The sequence below is a fragment of the Crassostrea angulata genome, chromosome 8, assembly GCF_025612915.1.
Source record: "Crassostrea angulata isolate pt1a10 chromosome 8, ASM2561291v2, whole genome shotgun sequence".
Lineage (NCBI taxonomy): Eukaryota > Metazoa > Mollusca > Bivalvia > Ostreida > Ostreidae > Magallana > Magallana angulata.
The window spans coordinates 19756744-19769998 of NC_069118.1; the positions used below are offsets into that span (position 1 = coordinate 19756744).

The 13255-nt window shown below is 36.4% G+C and overlaps 1 protein-coding gene and 1 pseudogene across 1 annotated transcript; both read left to right on the plus strand.

Annotated features, from left to right (window-relative positions):
• The first annotated feature begins 1428 nt into the window (after window positions 1–1428).
• LOC128159720 (neurogenic locus Notch protein-like) lies at window positions 1429–6111 on the plus strand (annotated as a pseudogene).
• Window positions 6112–10275: 4164 nt separating this feature from the next.
• Window positions 10276–11928, plus strand: LOC128160759 (uncharacterized). Its single transcript, XM_052824098.1, has one exon. The coding sequence runs from the start codon at window positions 10276–10278 to the stop codon at window positions 11926–11928; it is 1653 nt and encodes a 550-aa protein (XP_052680058.1).
• The last annotated feature ends 1327 nt before the right edge of the window (window positions 11929–13255 follow it).

Here is a 13255-nt window from a genome sequence, read left to right on the forward strand (position 1 = left end):
TTACTGTCCCGGTAATCCAAACAAATGTGTTGTTAATGGACACACCTACTGTAAAATGGGTATGTACTTTTCTTATAATAATGGTATTGTTGCATTTGTCGTTACTATATAGGTTAATCTAAAATTATAGTTGGTTGTATTTCACAGGATTGACAAGTAGAAACTGTGACCAAGATGTTGATGAATGCGTTCGTAAAACGTTCTGTAGTCACGGAACATGTACAAACACTCCTGGTAGTTTTCATTGTAACTGCCCACCTTCTGTGTACGGTCTGAAATGTCAATTAGATGAAGATGAGTGTCTGTTGGAGCCTTGTAATGGAGGAGAGTGTGTCAACAAAATCGGTAGTTATGATTGTCTTTGTCGAAATGGTACATCGGGGAAAACCTGTGAATCATTGACTGGTACTTCCTGTGACGGGATTTCGTGTAGCAATCATGGCAGATGTACCATTAGTAAAGGAAAACCTGTGTGTAATTGCAATCACGGCTACTCTGGAACAGACTGTTCTATTACAGATTTTTGTTTAAACAATCAATGTGACCATAGTTCAACATGTGTAAATGGTGAATCAAATTACACATGTCATTGTCCCAAGGGTTTTATTGGGCAACTTTGTGAATTAGTTGACTTTTGTGCCAGTGATCCTTGTAAAAATTCTGGAATATGTACAAACACTGCTTCAAATTTTTCATGTAAATGCGTTAATAATTTTATGGGTCCAACCTGCAAAGATTTCGACTACTGTGCAGGGAAAACTTGTAGCAACCACGGAACATGCAAGCTAAATAACACTGGGTATATATGCAATTGTAATGGTGGATTCAAAGGTAGAGACTGTCAACTTAATGATTTTTGTTTTGGAAAAGATTGTAGTAAAAATGGAAACTGCACAAGTGGGGTGAATAGTTACACGTGTCATTGCAGTTCAATGTTTATCGGCAGAGACTGTGAGACAACTAATTATTGCTATAGAAAGGACTGCTCTCATCGTGGAACATGTCATATCGAAAACAACGCCTATAAATGTAATTGTCAACCTGGATATATTGGCAAAGACTGTGAACATGATTACTGTTTTAACAGAACATGTTCTAATCGTGGAACATGTCATAGTGAACAACATTCCTACTCATGCCAATGCAACACTGGTTACACAGGACACGATTGTGAACACACTTACTGTGATACAAACCAATGTCAAAATAATGCTACGTGTGTAAATGGTCATTCAGGCTATACATGTAAATGTGATCCTAGATTTACTGGAAATCATTGTGAAACACGTAATTTTTGCAATGGTCACGATTGCAACGGTCATGGAAACTGTAGAAATGACAGAAATGGCTATACTTGTCAATGTTTACCCGAATACAATGGACATAACTGTGAACAAAGAAATTACTGTCACAGTAACCCGTGCACACATGGGAAGTGTACAAATAGTCATAATAGTTTCAATTGTTCATGTCAGGGGGGATACACGGGTCTTACCTGCAATGCGGTAGATCACTGCTATAACCAACATTGCTCAAGTCGTGGTCGGTGCCATAACGAAGGTAATAGTTATAAATGTGATTGTAATGGTGGTTATATTGGTAAAAATTGCGAAACTGTTGATTATTGTTCTGGCAAGCACTGTAACAACCATGGAAACTGTATAAACGGAATTCGGGGCTATACGTGCAATTGCAGTGATACCTTTATGGGCAAAAACTGTGAGACAGTCAATCATTGCTATAATGAGAACTGTTCTCATCATGGAACATGTCAGAATGAAAACAACTCTTACAAATGCAATTGTAACTCTGGATATACTGGCAAAGACTGTGAACATGATTACTGTTTCAAAACAACATGTTCTCACCATGGTACATGTCATAATGGACAACACTCCTACTTATGCATCTGCAACACTGGTTACACAGGATACGACTGTGAGCACACTTTCTGTGATACAAATCGATGTCAAAATAATGCCACATGTGTGAATGGCAATTCAGGCTATTCATGTAAATGTGATCCTAGATTTACTGGAAATCATTGTGAAACACATAATTTTTGCAATGGTCACAATTGCAGCGGTCATGGAAACTGCAGAAACGATAAAAATGGCTATACTTGTCAATGTTCAACAGAATACAATGGAACTAACTGTGAACATAGAAATTATTGCCACAGTAACCCATGCACATATGGAAACTGTACAAATACTCAGAAAGGTTTTAATTGTATATGTAAGGGCGGATATATGGGTCCTACTTGTAATGCAGTAGATCACTGTTATAATCAACATTGCTCAAATCATGGTCAGTGCCATAACAAAGTTAACAGTTATAAATGTGTCTGTATTGGTGGTTATACCGGTCAAAACTGCGAAATAATAGATTATTGCTTGAACAATAACTGTTCTAATCAAGGCGTATGTCTCAGCAACCGCGATTCATACAATTGTACATGTAATCTAGGATATATCGGAACAAACTGTGAACAAACTTTTTGTTCTAATAATAATTGTCAGAATGGCGCAACGTGTATAAACGGAATCTCTAACTATTCATGTATTTGTTTACCTGGTTTCTTAGGAAACGTTTGTCAATCAAAGGGTTATTTTCCGACATCATCAATTTTTACATTTACCACTACGTCACTAATTAAACAACAATGTAACTTATCCTCTTGCAATAATCATGGAAAATGTTATCCAGAAAGCAATTCAAAGGGTTATTTGTGTGAATGTGAGAGAGGATGGTTAGGTTCAGAATGTCAACACTATGATTACTGCCATAACATTACCTGTTCCAACCATGGAACATGCTTTTCGGGAAAATACGATTATTTTTGCCTGTGTGAAAAGGACCATTTCGGAAAATTGTGCAATGTAACTAATTTTTGCAAAAACATCACTTGTGCATTTCCTCGTTTATGCATAGAAACCTTAAATGGATACTCATGCGATTGCCCTACTGGGTTATATGGTATCTACTGTACTAAGATTAATTATTGTTCTCAAAGTCCATGTGGGGGGCACGGAAAATGCAGTAATACAGAAAGCGGGTTTATATGCATGTGTGATGTCGGTTGGGCTGGTGACAACTGCTCATCGGTTGATTTTTGTTCTAGTTCACCATGCGGACATCACGGTTTATGTCAAAATAATCCTCTTAACTTTACCTGCTTTTGTGACGACGGTTACATTGGACATCAATGCGAAGAGATTGATTTTTGTCTCGAAAATCCATGCAAAAATGATGGAACATGTATATCACATTTAAATGGTTACGAGTGCAACTGCATGCACATGTGGACCGGTCAGAAGTGTAATGAAAGGAACGTTTGTGTTTTGGATAATCCTTGTAATTCGCACGGCAATTGTTCCATGGTTCAGTCTAATGTAAGCTGCTCTTGTATATCTGGTTGGACTGGTTCATTTTGCAGTATTCCAGATTTTTGTTACAGTTCACCTTGTGGAAAACATGGAGCTTGTAAAAACAGACTTGGTTCATATCATTGCATTTGTGATACGCAGTGGTTAGGGGAAAATTGTCAAGTGAATGCATGTGATAATATCTCTTGTAGTAACCACGGAAACTGTTCAGCGGACTTGTCCACTTCGTCGTACCACTGTGAATGTACAGATGGATGGATTGGTCATAACTGTGATATTCCAGATCCCTGTCAAACGAAGATTTGTGAAAATGGAGGTACATGTTTTCCATTGCTGGTGAGTCATGCAAATAGTTTAGTGAATTTAGCTTTATTTAACAATCTTGACAATGGAATCATTAATGGGTCAGTTACAGCTGAATGTAAATGTATAAAAGAGTGGACAGGGCCACGATGCGAAAAAGATGTAGACGAATGTTTGATAAAAGACACGTGTAAGGGACATGGATTTTGTGTTAATGATATAGGAAATTATACATGTTTGTGCGAACACGGATGGGAAGGGTTACAATGCGAGGTAAATATTAACGAATGTCTGTCAAACCCTTGCAAGAATAACGGTTCATGTGTTGATAAGATAAACGGTTATAGTTGTTTATGTTCTGAACACTGGGAAGGAGATTATTGTCAGAAAGATGTTGATGAATGCAAATACTCCCCATGTGGATTGTACGGAACGTGTGTGAATAGTGAAGGTAACTTTTCGTGTCAATGTGAAAGTTCGTGGACTGGACGACACTGTGAAAGTCATATCAAATCATGTCTTTATGATCCATGCAAAAATAATGCTACTTGCATTGACCTAGAGGAAACATATTACTGTAATTGTGACAAAAAATTTAAAGGTCGACACTGCGACATTGATATAGATGGGTGTTTATTGTATCCATGTAAAAATGGTGGCAGTTGTATAAATACGCATGGGTCATACTTCTGCAAATGCTCCGAGCAAACGACTGGATTTCATTGCGAACTAGACGTCAATGAATGCACCAGGAACCCATGTCCCCAAAATACGTCATGCGTTAACAAAGAAAATGGCTTTCTTTGTCAAGACTGTACCACCTTTGTTTGTGCAAATGAAGGTCAGTGCATTGATACGGTAGATGGACCAAAGTGTAATTGTTCAAAGAGCTGGACTGGTTCGACATGCAAGCAAAAAAACTTTTGCTTAAATAATCCATGTGGTCCTTTAGAAAATTGCATTAACAAACACACTGCATACGCTTGTGAATATCACCCTTGTATAAGCTCACCGTGTCGAAACAATGGGCAGTGCATTAAGTCTGGCTTTAGGTACTTTTGCAATTGTTCTATTGGATGGACAGGAACAAACTGTGAAAAGCGAGATTACTGTTTATTTAATACCTGTTTCAATAATGGTACGTGCTCAAATGCGAAAACATCCTTCCAATGTCTTTGTTCTGATAAATGGTATGGTACAACCTGTGATAAATATGACTATTGTATTTCAAACCCATGCAAAAATGGAGGGATCTGTCAAAATACTGAAACTAATTTTAAATGTGATTGTGTACAAGGATGGACAGGATCTAAATGTGAAACACAAGATTACTGTAAAAGTTCACAGTGTTCAAACAATGGTATCTGTGTCAATTCGAACACATCCTATTCCTGTAATTGCCCACCTCAATGGTTAGGAAGATATTGTGAGTTGTATAACTATTGCCACACTAATCCATGTAACAATAAAGGTGTATGTATTAATAACAATACGGGATATGTATGTTTTTGCGATCACGGGTTTATGGGAAGATCTTGTAGTATGACTGATTACTGTGCAGCTGAACCATGCCAAAATAACGGATCATGTGCTTCAGAACAGGAAGGATATATTTGTCATTGCCATGCAGGCTACGATGGGAAAAATTGTGAACGCGACATGGATGAATGTGCATTCAATTTATGCCCAGCAAGATCGGTATGCTATGATAATGCTGGTGGATTTACATGTGTTTGGAAAGATAACCGACGACGACGAAGTTTATTGAATGGTGAGTACTTATTTCTTCATTTAACCCTATTTCAGAAAGATATATTACAAATTCAAGTAATTTTTTTCACCATGTTTAGTAAAAGTGTTTTAATCATTTTATAATTTTAGAAAAACTGGTTTACACAATCAAACTTCCATTCACGTCCGATGGAATGAAAGCAATGTGGAATACAGACTTGTTAAGAGAAAAATTAAATAAATGTACAGGCAAAAGAAAACTTGTATTACGTCCATTACGCTTAACAGTTGTGACACGGTAATCCATTACGAAGATTTTTGTTTTGAATTTTTTTGTTTTTATACTAATTTTTTTTTGTTTCAACAGCTTATATATTTTATGGTTTGTTTGCAGGGAACACTCCATTTATCTAAGATACAGCGCACTGTGCCAGCTCTAACATTGTTGTCAAGACATCTGGTAATCTGCATCCAGTATTTCATTAGAAAAATTTGCAAACAGAAGTGACGTTTTCTATAACTTTTCAGATAGCTTACATTTGTAGTTAGATTTATTGTTATATAATTTATATAACATGTAACATTGTAATCAACACATCTGTTGCTTATCATTTTTTCTAAGTTTATATGATTCTTTTCTTTACCATTAAATATACAGTGATATACATTTTTAGGTTGAAAACAATGCTAAAACATAAAAGTAAGTTATTCACTTAATTAAATATTATTGTATTACATATGAAAATTATTTTGTTATCTTTACAGCTATCGAGTATTTTCTCCTCTATTTCCTAAGAAAACAAATTGTGATTCATAGTTCTATAGAAATAGACAAAACTGAAATATACACAATATAGTTCTAACCAATCAATCAATCTAACCGACCGAAACTTAAGAATCCAATAAAATAATGGACCGCACGAAAAAATCAGATTCAAATTCTCAGGTTACATAACTATTAGCTATTTCTTCTCTCTAACGTCCAGATCTATATAATTAATATATATTCACGTAGATGTAGCTGGAATATTTACTGGAGGAGCTAAATCGCCGAAGCGGGATGTGACCTGAGTTTTGATCAGTAGGGCGACTTCATTCATCTTGAAAAGGATACATAACTCGCATGTCTTACTAAATGTACATTAAACAATAACTAGTTAATTGTGTGTGTTAATTCTACAAATGTCTTCCAAAACATTCGATCTAAAGTATAATGTATGTAGTTGTTACAAAACAAACATCAAAAAATTCAGTTGACCCCTTCCCCAGGGATCAAAGCCAATAGATGAGTTCATTCAATATATCATATGTCATAGCCGTTGTGTTAATGGTAAAGCAGGGTTTTGCATTATTATATGTCTCAGTCATAGGTTAAGCGCGCCGATTAGTGAACCAGTCCTTTATGGGATCATGATAATACTTAAGAGCACATCGTGTGTATACATCCTTGTGTGTATCCCCCTTTTTTGTAAAAAGAGGAATTGTAATTGCTTTGAAATAACATTAAGGATTTTCTATACATGATTTTGAGAAATCACAATTTTTATTGCTTGTCAAGATCTTTTTTGATGCAGCTGCCCTCACACAATTTCCAAAACAATATTATTCTATGCGCTTGGATATCCTTTCCTTTTTCCTAAGGTTGAAAATAACATAAAAATCTTTCAATAGATTTTGAATTTTAATATTACAAAAACAATTTAAGATTTGAATGATTTTCTTTTTGCTTTCAAGCTGACATGCATTTTTTGATATATGTACGTTCCTAAAATTATTAAAATTAATGACGTAATTTAATTTGAAGTGATAAACATGTATATACATTAGATAAAGGAAAAGACTGAAATTTCTTCTTAAGTCTTCAAGTTCCATTTATGAATTTATGATCAGCAGCGAAATTTAAATTCATTTCTAATAAGATGGCCTAATTGATGCATGCTTTAATTGAACAATTTTGTTTAGTAGAGTTTTTATATTTAAACTAATTTACTGGTTTAAATGATTGAAGATTAATATATAACTAAGACTTAATGCACGGTTGAAATACAGACATTGAAATCCGTACTGTAGGCTGACATGATGTAGAACTCTTTTGTATTGAACATCAAAATGAAATCATCAATTATTTTGACGCCACATAATCTACTTGTATTCGGGTATAAATATACACAGTAATTCGCCTTGATCTAAAAGCTGGTTCATGTCTCTTTGTTGTTCAAGTAATCAACTGAACAAAATTGATGACGTTTATGTAAACATGTCAAGCTAAAAACAAGTTTAAAACTAGTACAGTTTAATGAATAAATGACAGCTTTTATTCTTTTAATATTTATTCATTATTAACCGTTTTTACGTTGTTCAATTCAAACCTGGTGTACACAAAACAAAACCACGATGCTGCTAACTTTTCTAGTACGTATACACGCCGATCTTGATTCAACACATTTGGATTCAATATTAATGTTGAAAATGACCAGAATCAAAGGGTAACACCATTCTTTTACAGCTAAATAATTGTGCTGTATTCGTGATGTTTAAAAAAAAATTATTCATGTTCCTCTAAATTTGGAGTTACCGGTCAAATAAATGATGGTAGACAATTTCTACCTGTTGACATCTGTTGACAATATCCACAACCAAGCTGAGAATTTTTGCAGCACTGTAAAGACTGACTATGAAAATATCAACGAATTTAAACGTCCATAAAACGATCCATCTATTTTAAAAAAATATTTACGTAAAGTTATTTTATCATGATATAAATTTGATATCAAATGAAACAGCATAGTAAATGCCACTTAGAATGACACTTGGTGTGGTCCCCTGAATGGACAGTCACGTCATATGTGTTGGTGATTCTCCTGAATTGAGGTCACAAACCAATTTCAATATAACAAGGGCACACGCTTATTTGAATTGAAAATTTAAATGAGAATTAAATTAAAAATTTTATTTAGTAGATTCTGAAAAGTGTTGCTGCTCTCTCTCTCTCTCTCTCTCTCTCTCTCTCTCTCTCTCTCTCTCTCTAACGTATGAAATAAAAGTATTCTTCTTCTCATCAAAGGTTAAGAAATCTTCAAGAACTTTCTAAAGCATTGTAAAAATTGAAAACAGAAAAAAGAATTTGACCAAAATCGTGACCTCGTCCCTTTGATTAGTTTCTTTTCAGTTATACAACCTAAGTAGATAATTCTGGCAAGCCCAGAACCCCCCCCCCCCCTTCCAAAGAAAAATCCCCAGGATGTCGAAATGACCAGAAGCAATTATTACATTTCAATACCACACTGATATAATATCTTTATTTTTTATTTTTCCATTTTGACAAAAAAGCCCGTTAAAAAACCCCAGAGATTTAAGAGAAACGACAAAGATAATTTTAACTTGGTAATTTTGCTTGCGTCTATTATATAGACCTAAAAATCCAAGCAAAGAAATGACGTTCACGCGGGGAAAATTACGCCGAATCACAAACTAAAGCAAAGAGCATTGGCTGTGTAATCAGGCCAAAAACCTTATGCGTATAAGAATGGCTGAAACGCCAGCTCACTTATCTTTTTTTTAAAAACATAGGCTTTAAATTATTCAAAATTGTTCCAGAGTCCCTTGTTACACTTTTGAAATTTTGGTTTATTCAAAATTGTTCAATATTACCTAGTTATACCTAAAATACTTTAAGTTTTTTTTTATTCAATTTTGGCTTGGTTTATAAAAGGCTTAATAAGAAAAACATTTTAAAATGATCTTCATACCTATGATGAAGCGTTCAAGTGAGCTTTTCTGATCAAAATTTGTCCGTTGTCTGTCGTTGTAATTGTAAACCTTTTACATTTTTACTTTTTCTTCTAGAATCACTGGACCAGTTTTAATCAAACTTAGCGCAAAACATCTTTGGGTGACAAATTTTAGGTTTGTGCAAATGAAAAAAATGAAATAAAAGGGAAATAGTTTAGAATTTTTGAATATTTGTTAGTATTTTTCATTAATCTTCTCAAAAACGTGTTGGCCAAAAGGGCTGAAAGTTGTTTGGAGGCATCCTCGCTGTAGATTTTGAGTGGATTTAATTTTGAACAAATCGTTATCCCCGGGGATAGGGGCCACAATGATGGGGGTCAACCTTTTACATAGGAATATACAATGTCTATAGAAATCTTTTTCTTAGAATCCAATCGGCCAATAAAGCTGTAACTTGGTAAAAACAACCTCAGGTGGTGCAGATTAATGTTTATTCAAATCATGGTCCAGCAGCCACAATGTGTGTCGAATTTTTATATTGAAATTATAGAGAAAATTGTTTCAAAAATTAATTTCTCAAAAAAAAATCTGGCCACAAAATTTGTAACATGTGTGGAACCATCCTCAGGAATTAATAATTTCAAGTTAGTTCAAACCTTGGTCTATAGGTATAGGTGGGCCCACAATGGCGGGGGGGAATTTTATATCGAAAACGTTGTATGTACAACATGTATAGAAAATATTTACTACTCAAATACCGATTGGCCAAACAATCCGTAACTCAGGTAATGTAAAATCAATTTTTTTTCAAATCATGATGCCCGGGGTAGGTTGTGGCGACCATAAAGGGTCAAATTTCTACAGCAAATATTAGTTTACATCAATATCTATTCTTACCTGCATCAACTTTTTGCATTTTCCCCGATCATGCCTGAACTTTTGAGACCACCCCTGTGGTATCATCTAGTGTTTACCCATAATGCACAAGCATACTTCCGTTTCAGTTTTGTTCGGGCATTCGAGAAGAAAAGCCGCGTGCTTTTCTTCGATTAAAATTTCTTAAGCCTGCGGTCTTAAAATGTCTGATTCATTTAAAATTTGCCTAAAATGTAATAGAGAAATGACCGTTTTGGATGACCACTCAGAGTGCTATAGACACAGAGTTTGCAACGAAGCGTTTCCATGCGAAGTTTGCAGTAAGTGGTCAGAGGAAAAACGGACGTTGATCAGAAAGATGATCGAGCGAAAGAAAACTGAAGCGGGGAGAAAGTCAGCTACATTGAAAAATCCAGAAGTTCCCTCTGTGGGGAATAGTGGCAATCGTTCTGATAATCTTGCTCCGACAGAAACGAGTCAAAATGGCGGCAACTTGACACAGGGTTCAGTCCCACCTCAAGTAGGTATTTTTCCGCCTTTCATGTTGGGAAATTTCGAAGCCCAATGGCAGCAATATCAAGAGAATTGCATGAAAAGGTTGATTGACGTCAGAATTAAAGAGTTGGTCCAGGATTCGAATAAACAACCAACTATTGATATTACGTCTGACGTTCGTTCAGACAGGGCGTGTAACAGGTTCGATAGATTTCGACCGTCAGATGATCAACGCTCCAGAGAGTCGGATGACGATGATCTGGTAAGCCACAGAGGTGAAACTGGTCAAGTCTTAAGCAATTCACTTGATGATGTTATTGATGTTCACGAGGACAATCGTTCAGAGTTTGATAACTCTGTCTTGGGTTCAGTACATACACATGACACAGACTCTAATGGTTCATGCATGGTATACTGGAAAATTTTTGTTAAAAAAGTGTCTACAGAACTGAACATCAACTCAGTTGATGCCTCTGAAACTCAGAGCCGAGACTTCAAATCATACATGTCAGATCGTTTGATTTGGACAAAATCATCTACCCAACAACAGTATTTGCCTATAGATGGGTACATTTTGAACACATTAACAGATGTTGATGAAGAATTCCAGCGAAAAGGTGCAATTCGGACTTATAAAACATCAGATGATGAAAAATACAGAGTCACTTCCTCCGACTTTGACAAGTATTGCACAACGCCGCGCCTTGATGACAACATTGAGGACAGCAGTTTTACAACAGGGAGAAAAGGAAACAAAAATTCTTACCGTTTTCGCAACCCTATGTTGCATTCACGCAACAATGAGTTATGGAAGATAGATAAAGGATCTCGACTTCTTCTTAGAGAGTTGACATACGCCTCTCTAATTACGTCCTACGTTGATAACGTTGTATCTGATGAGGACAAAACAGAGGCCCTACAAGCACTCATGCAGGTGTTCAAGTCAATGGCTGATGTTACTTCCCGCATATTAGTGGGTGCAGTTGCAGCCCGCAGAGCCATTCACATTGAGGATTTGGCTTTTAAAAACAAAGCAACTGAAAACAAACTACTAGTACAGACAACTCTGAATCCTAAGCTCTTTTGTGGGAAGTATTTTGATATTCTTCACGCAAGTGCAGAAAGTATGTGCGATGCTAAAGAAACACAGCACCTGAGGGGTTCAAAGCAGAGAGATGGTTCAGCCCTCAGTTCTGCAGGGAAAAGAAAGAGAGATGATTCAATGGACACCTCGGAACCGAAAGAACAGCAGTCATCCTTTGCAAAGAAGGGGAAGTTTGCTGCAGAAAAGAATCAAAAGACTACTATAGGAAGAGGACGAAATTTCAATTCGAAAGGTTCGTTCAGAAGTCAAACTCGTGGCTCTGCACAAGATCGTTTGGGGTTTCGCCCCCCAAAGTAATTTTGACGGATCAATTAAAGACTCGACTCGAGTTGCAGAAATCAGCAAAAGTAGGCTGTCGGATCATTTCGTACCACAGGGAGTGGATGAAAATTACATCGGACGATTGGATTTTAAAAATAGTCCAGGAAGGACTCAAACTTGTGTTCATAAAACATCTTCCAAATGCAGGAGTAAGAATAACAAATGTACAAGATGTCGTCCAAAGACAATGTATTTTAGAAGAAATAGAAAGTTTATTAGGAAAACATGCCATAGAGATTGTTCCCTAGACCCAGGAAGGTCAGGGGTTTTACAGCACCTTTTTTGTTGTTCCAAAACGAGAAGGAGGTTACCGTCTGATTCTCAATTTGAAACCGTTAAATATATTTCTCCAAAATCAACATTTCAAGATGGAATCTCTAAGGTCAATAATGCAGGCTCTGAATGTAGGAGATTGGGTGGCATCAATAGATCTAAAGGATGCATATCTACATGTTCCAATTTATCCAGAAGACAGGAAATACCTCAGGTTTTGCATAGAGAATATCTATTATCAATTCAGGTCAATGACCTTCGGTCCAGCAACAGCCCCAAGAGTGTTTACGAAATTAATGGGGGCAATAGGTGCACATCTAAGAAGTCAACAGATTTCCATTTATATGTACCTGGACGATTGGTTTCTCAAAATTGCAGATCGAATGACATTAGTTCATCAACTAAGGAGAACTTTGTTTCTGCTGATGGACTTGGGCCTGGTAATAAATCAATCCAAGTCAATTCTGCAACCAACGCAACAGATAACTTACTAGTATCTTGGAGCACTATTCAACCTCCAACAGGGTATGGTCTACCCCAGTTTGGACCGTTTTCTCAGTCTGCGTGGGGCAATTTCTACCATGGTTATGGAATCTTTTATCCCAGCACGTACGTTCCTCAGAGTCCTTGGTTTAATGGCAGCCTGTATAGATTTGGTACCTCTTGCCAGACTCAAGATGCGTCCCATTCAGTTCTGCCTTCTGTCTCAGTGGCGTCCACATGTGGACGAACTGGATCATATGATTCAAATCGACAGTTTCCTCATCCCACATCTTCTCTGGTGGATAGAGAGAGGGAATGTTCTGGCAGGGACGTCTATTCTGAGCTTCAGAGCAGACCTAACCTTGTTGACGGATGCATCAACTTACGGGTGGGGAGCCCACCTAGAGGATCGCAATGCGTCAGGGAAATGGACAGTGATAGAACAGTCATCACATATAAATCTGTTTGAACTCAGTGCAGTGGAGAATGCACTTCATCACTTCAGGGACAATGTCAAACACAGGCAAGTCTTGCTGAGGACAGACAA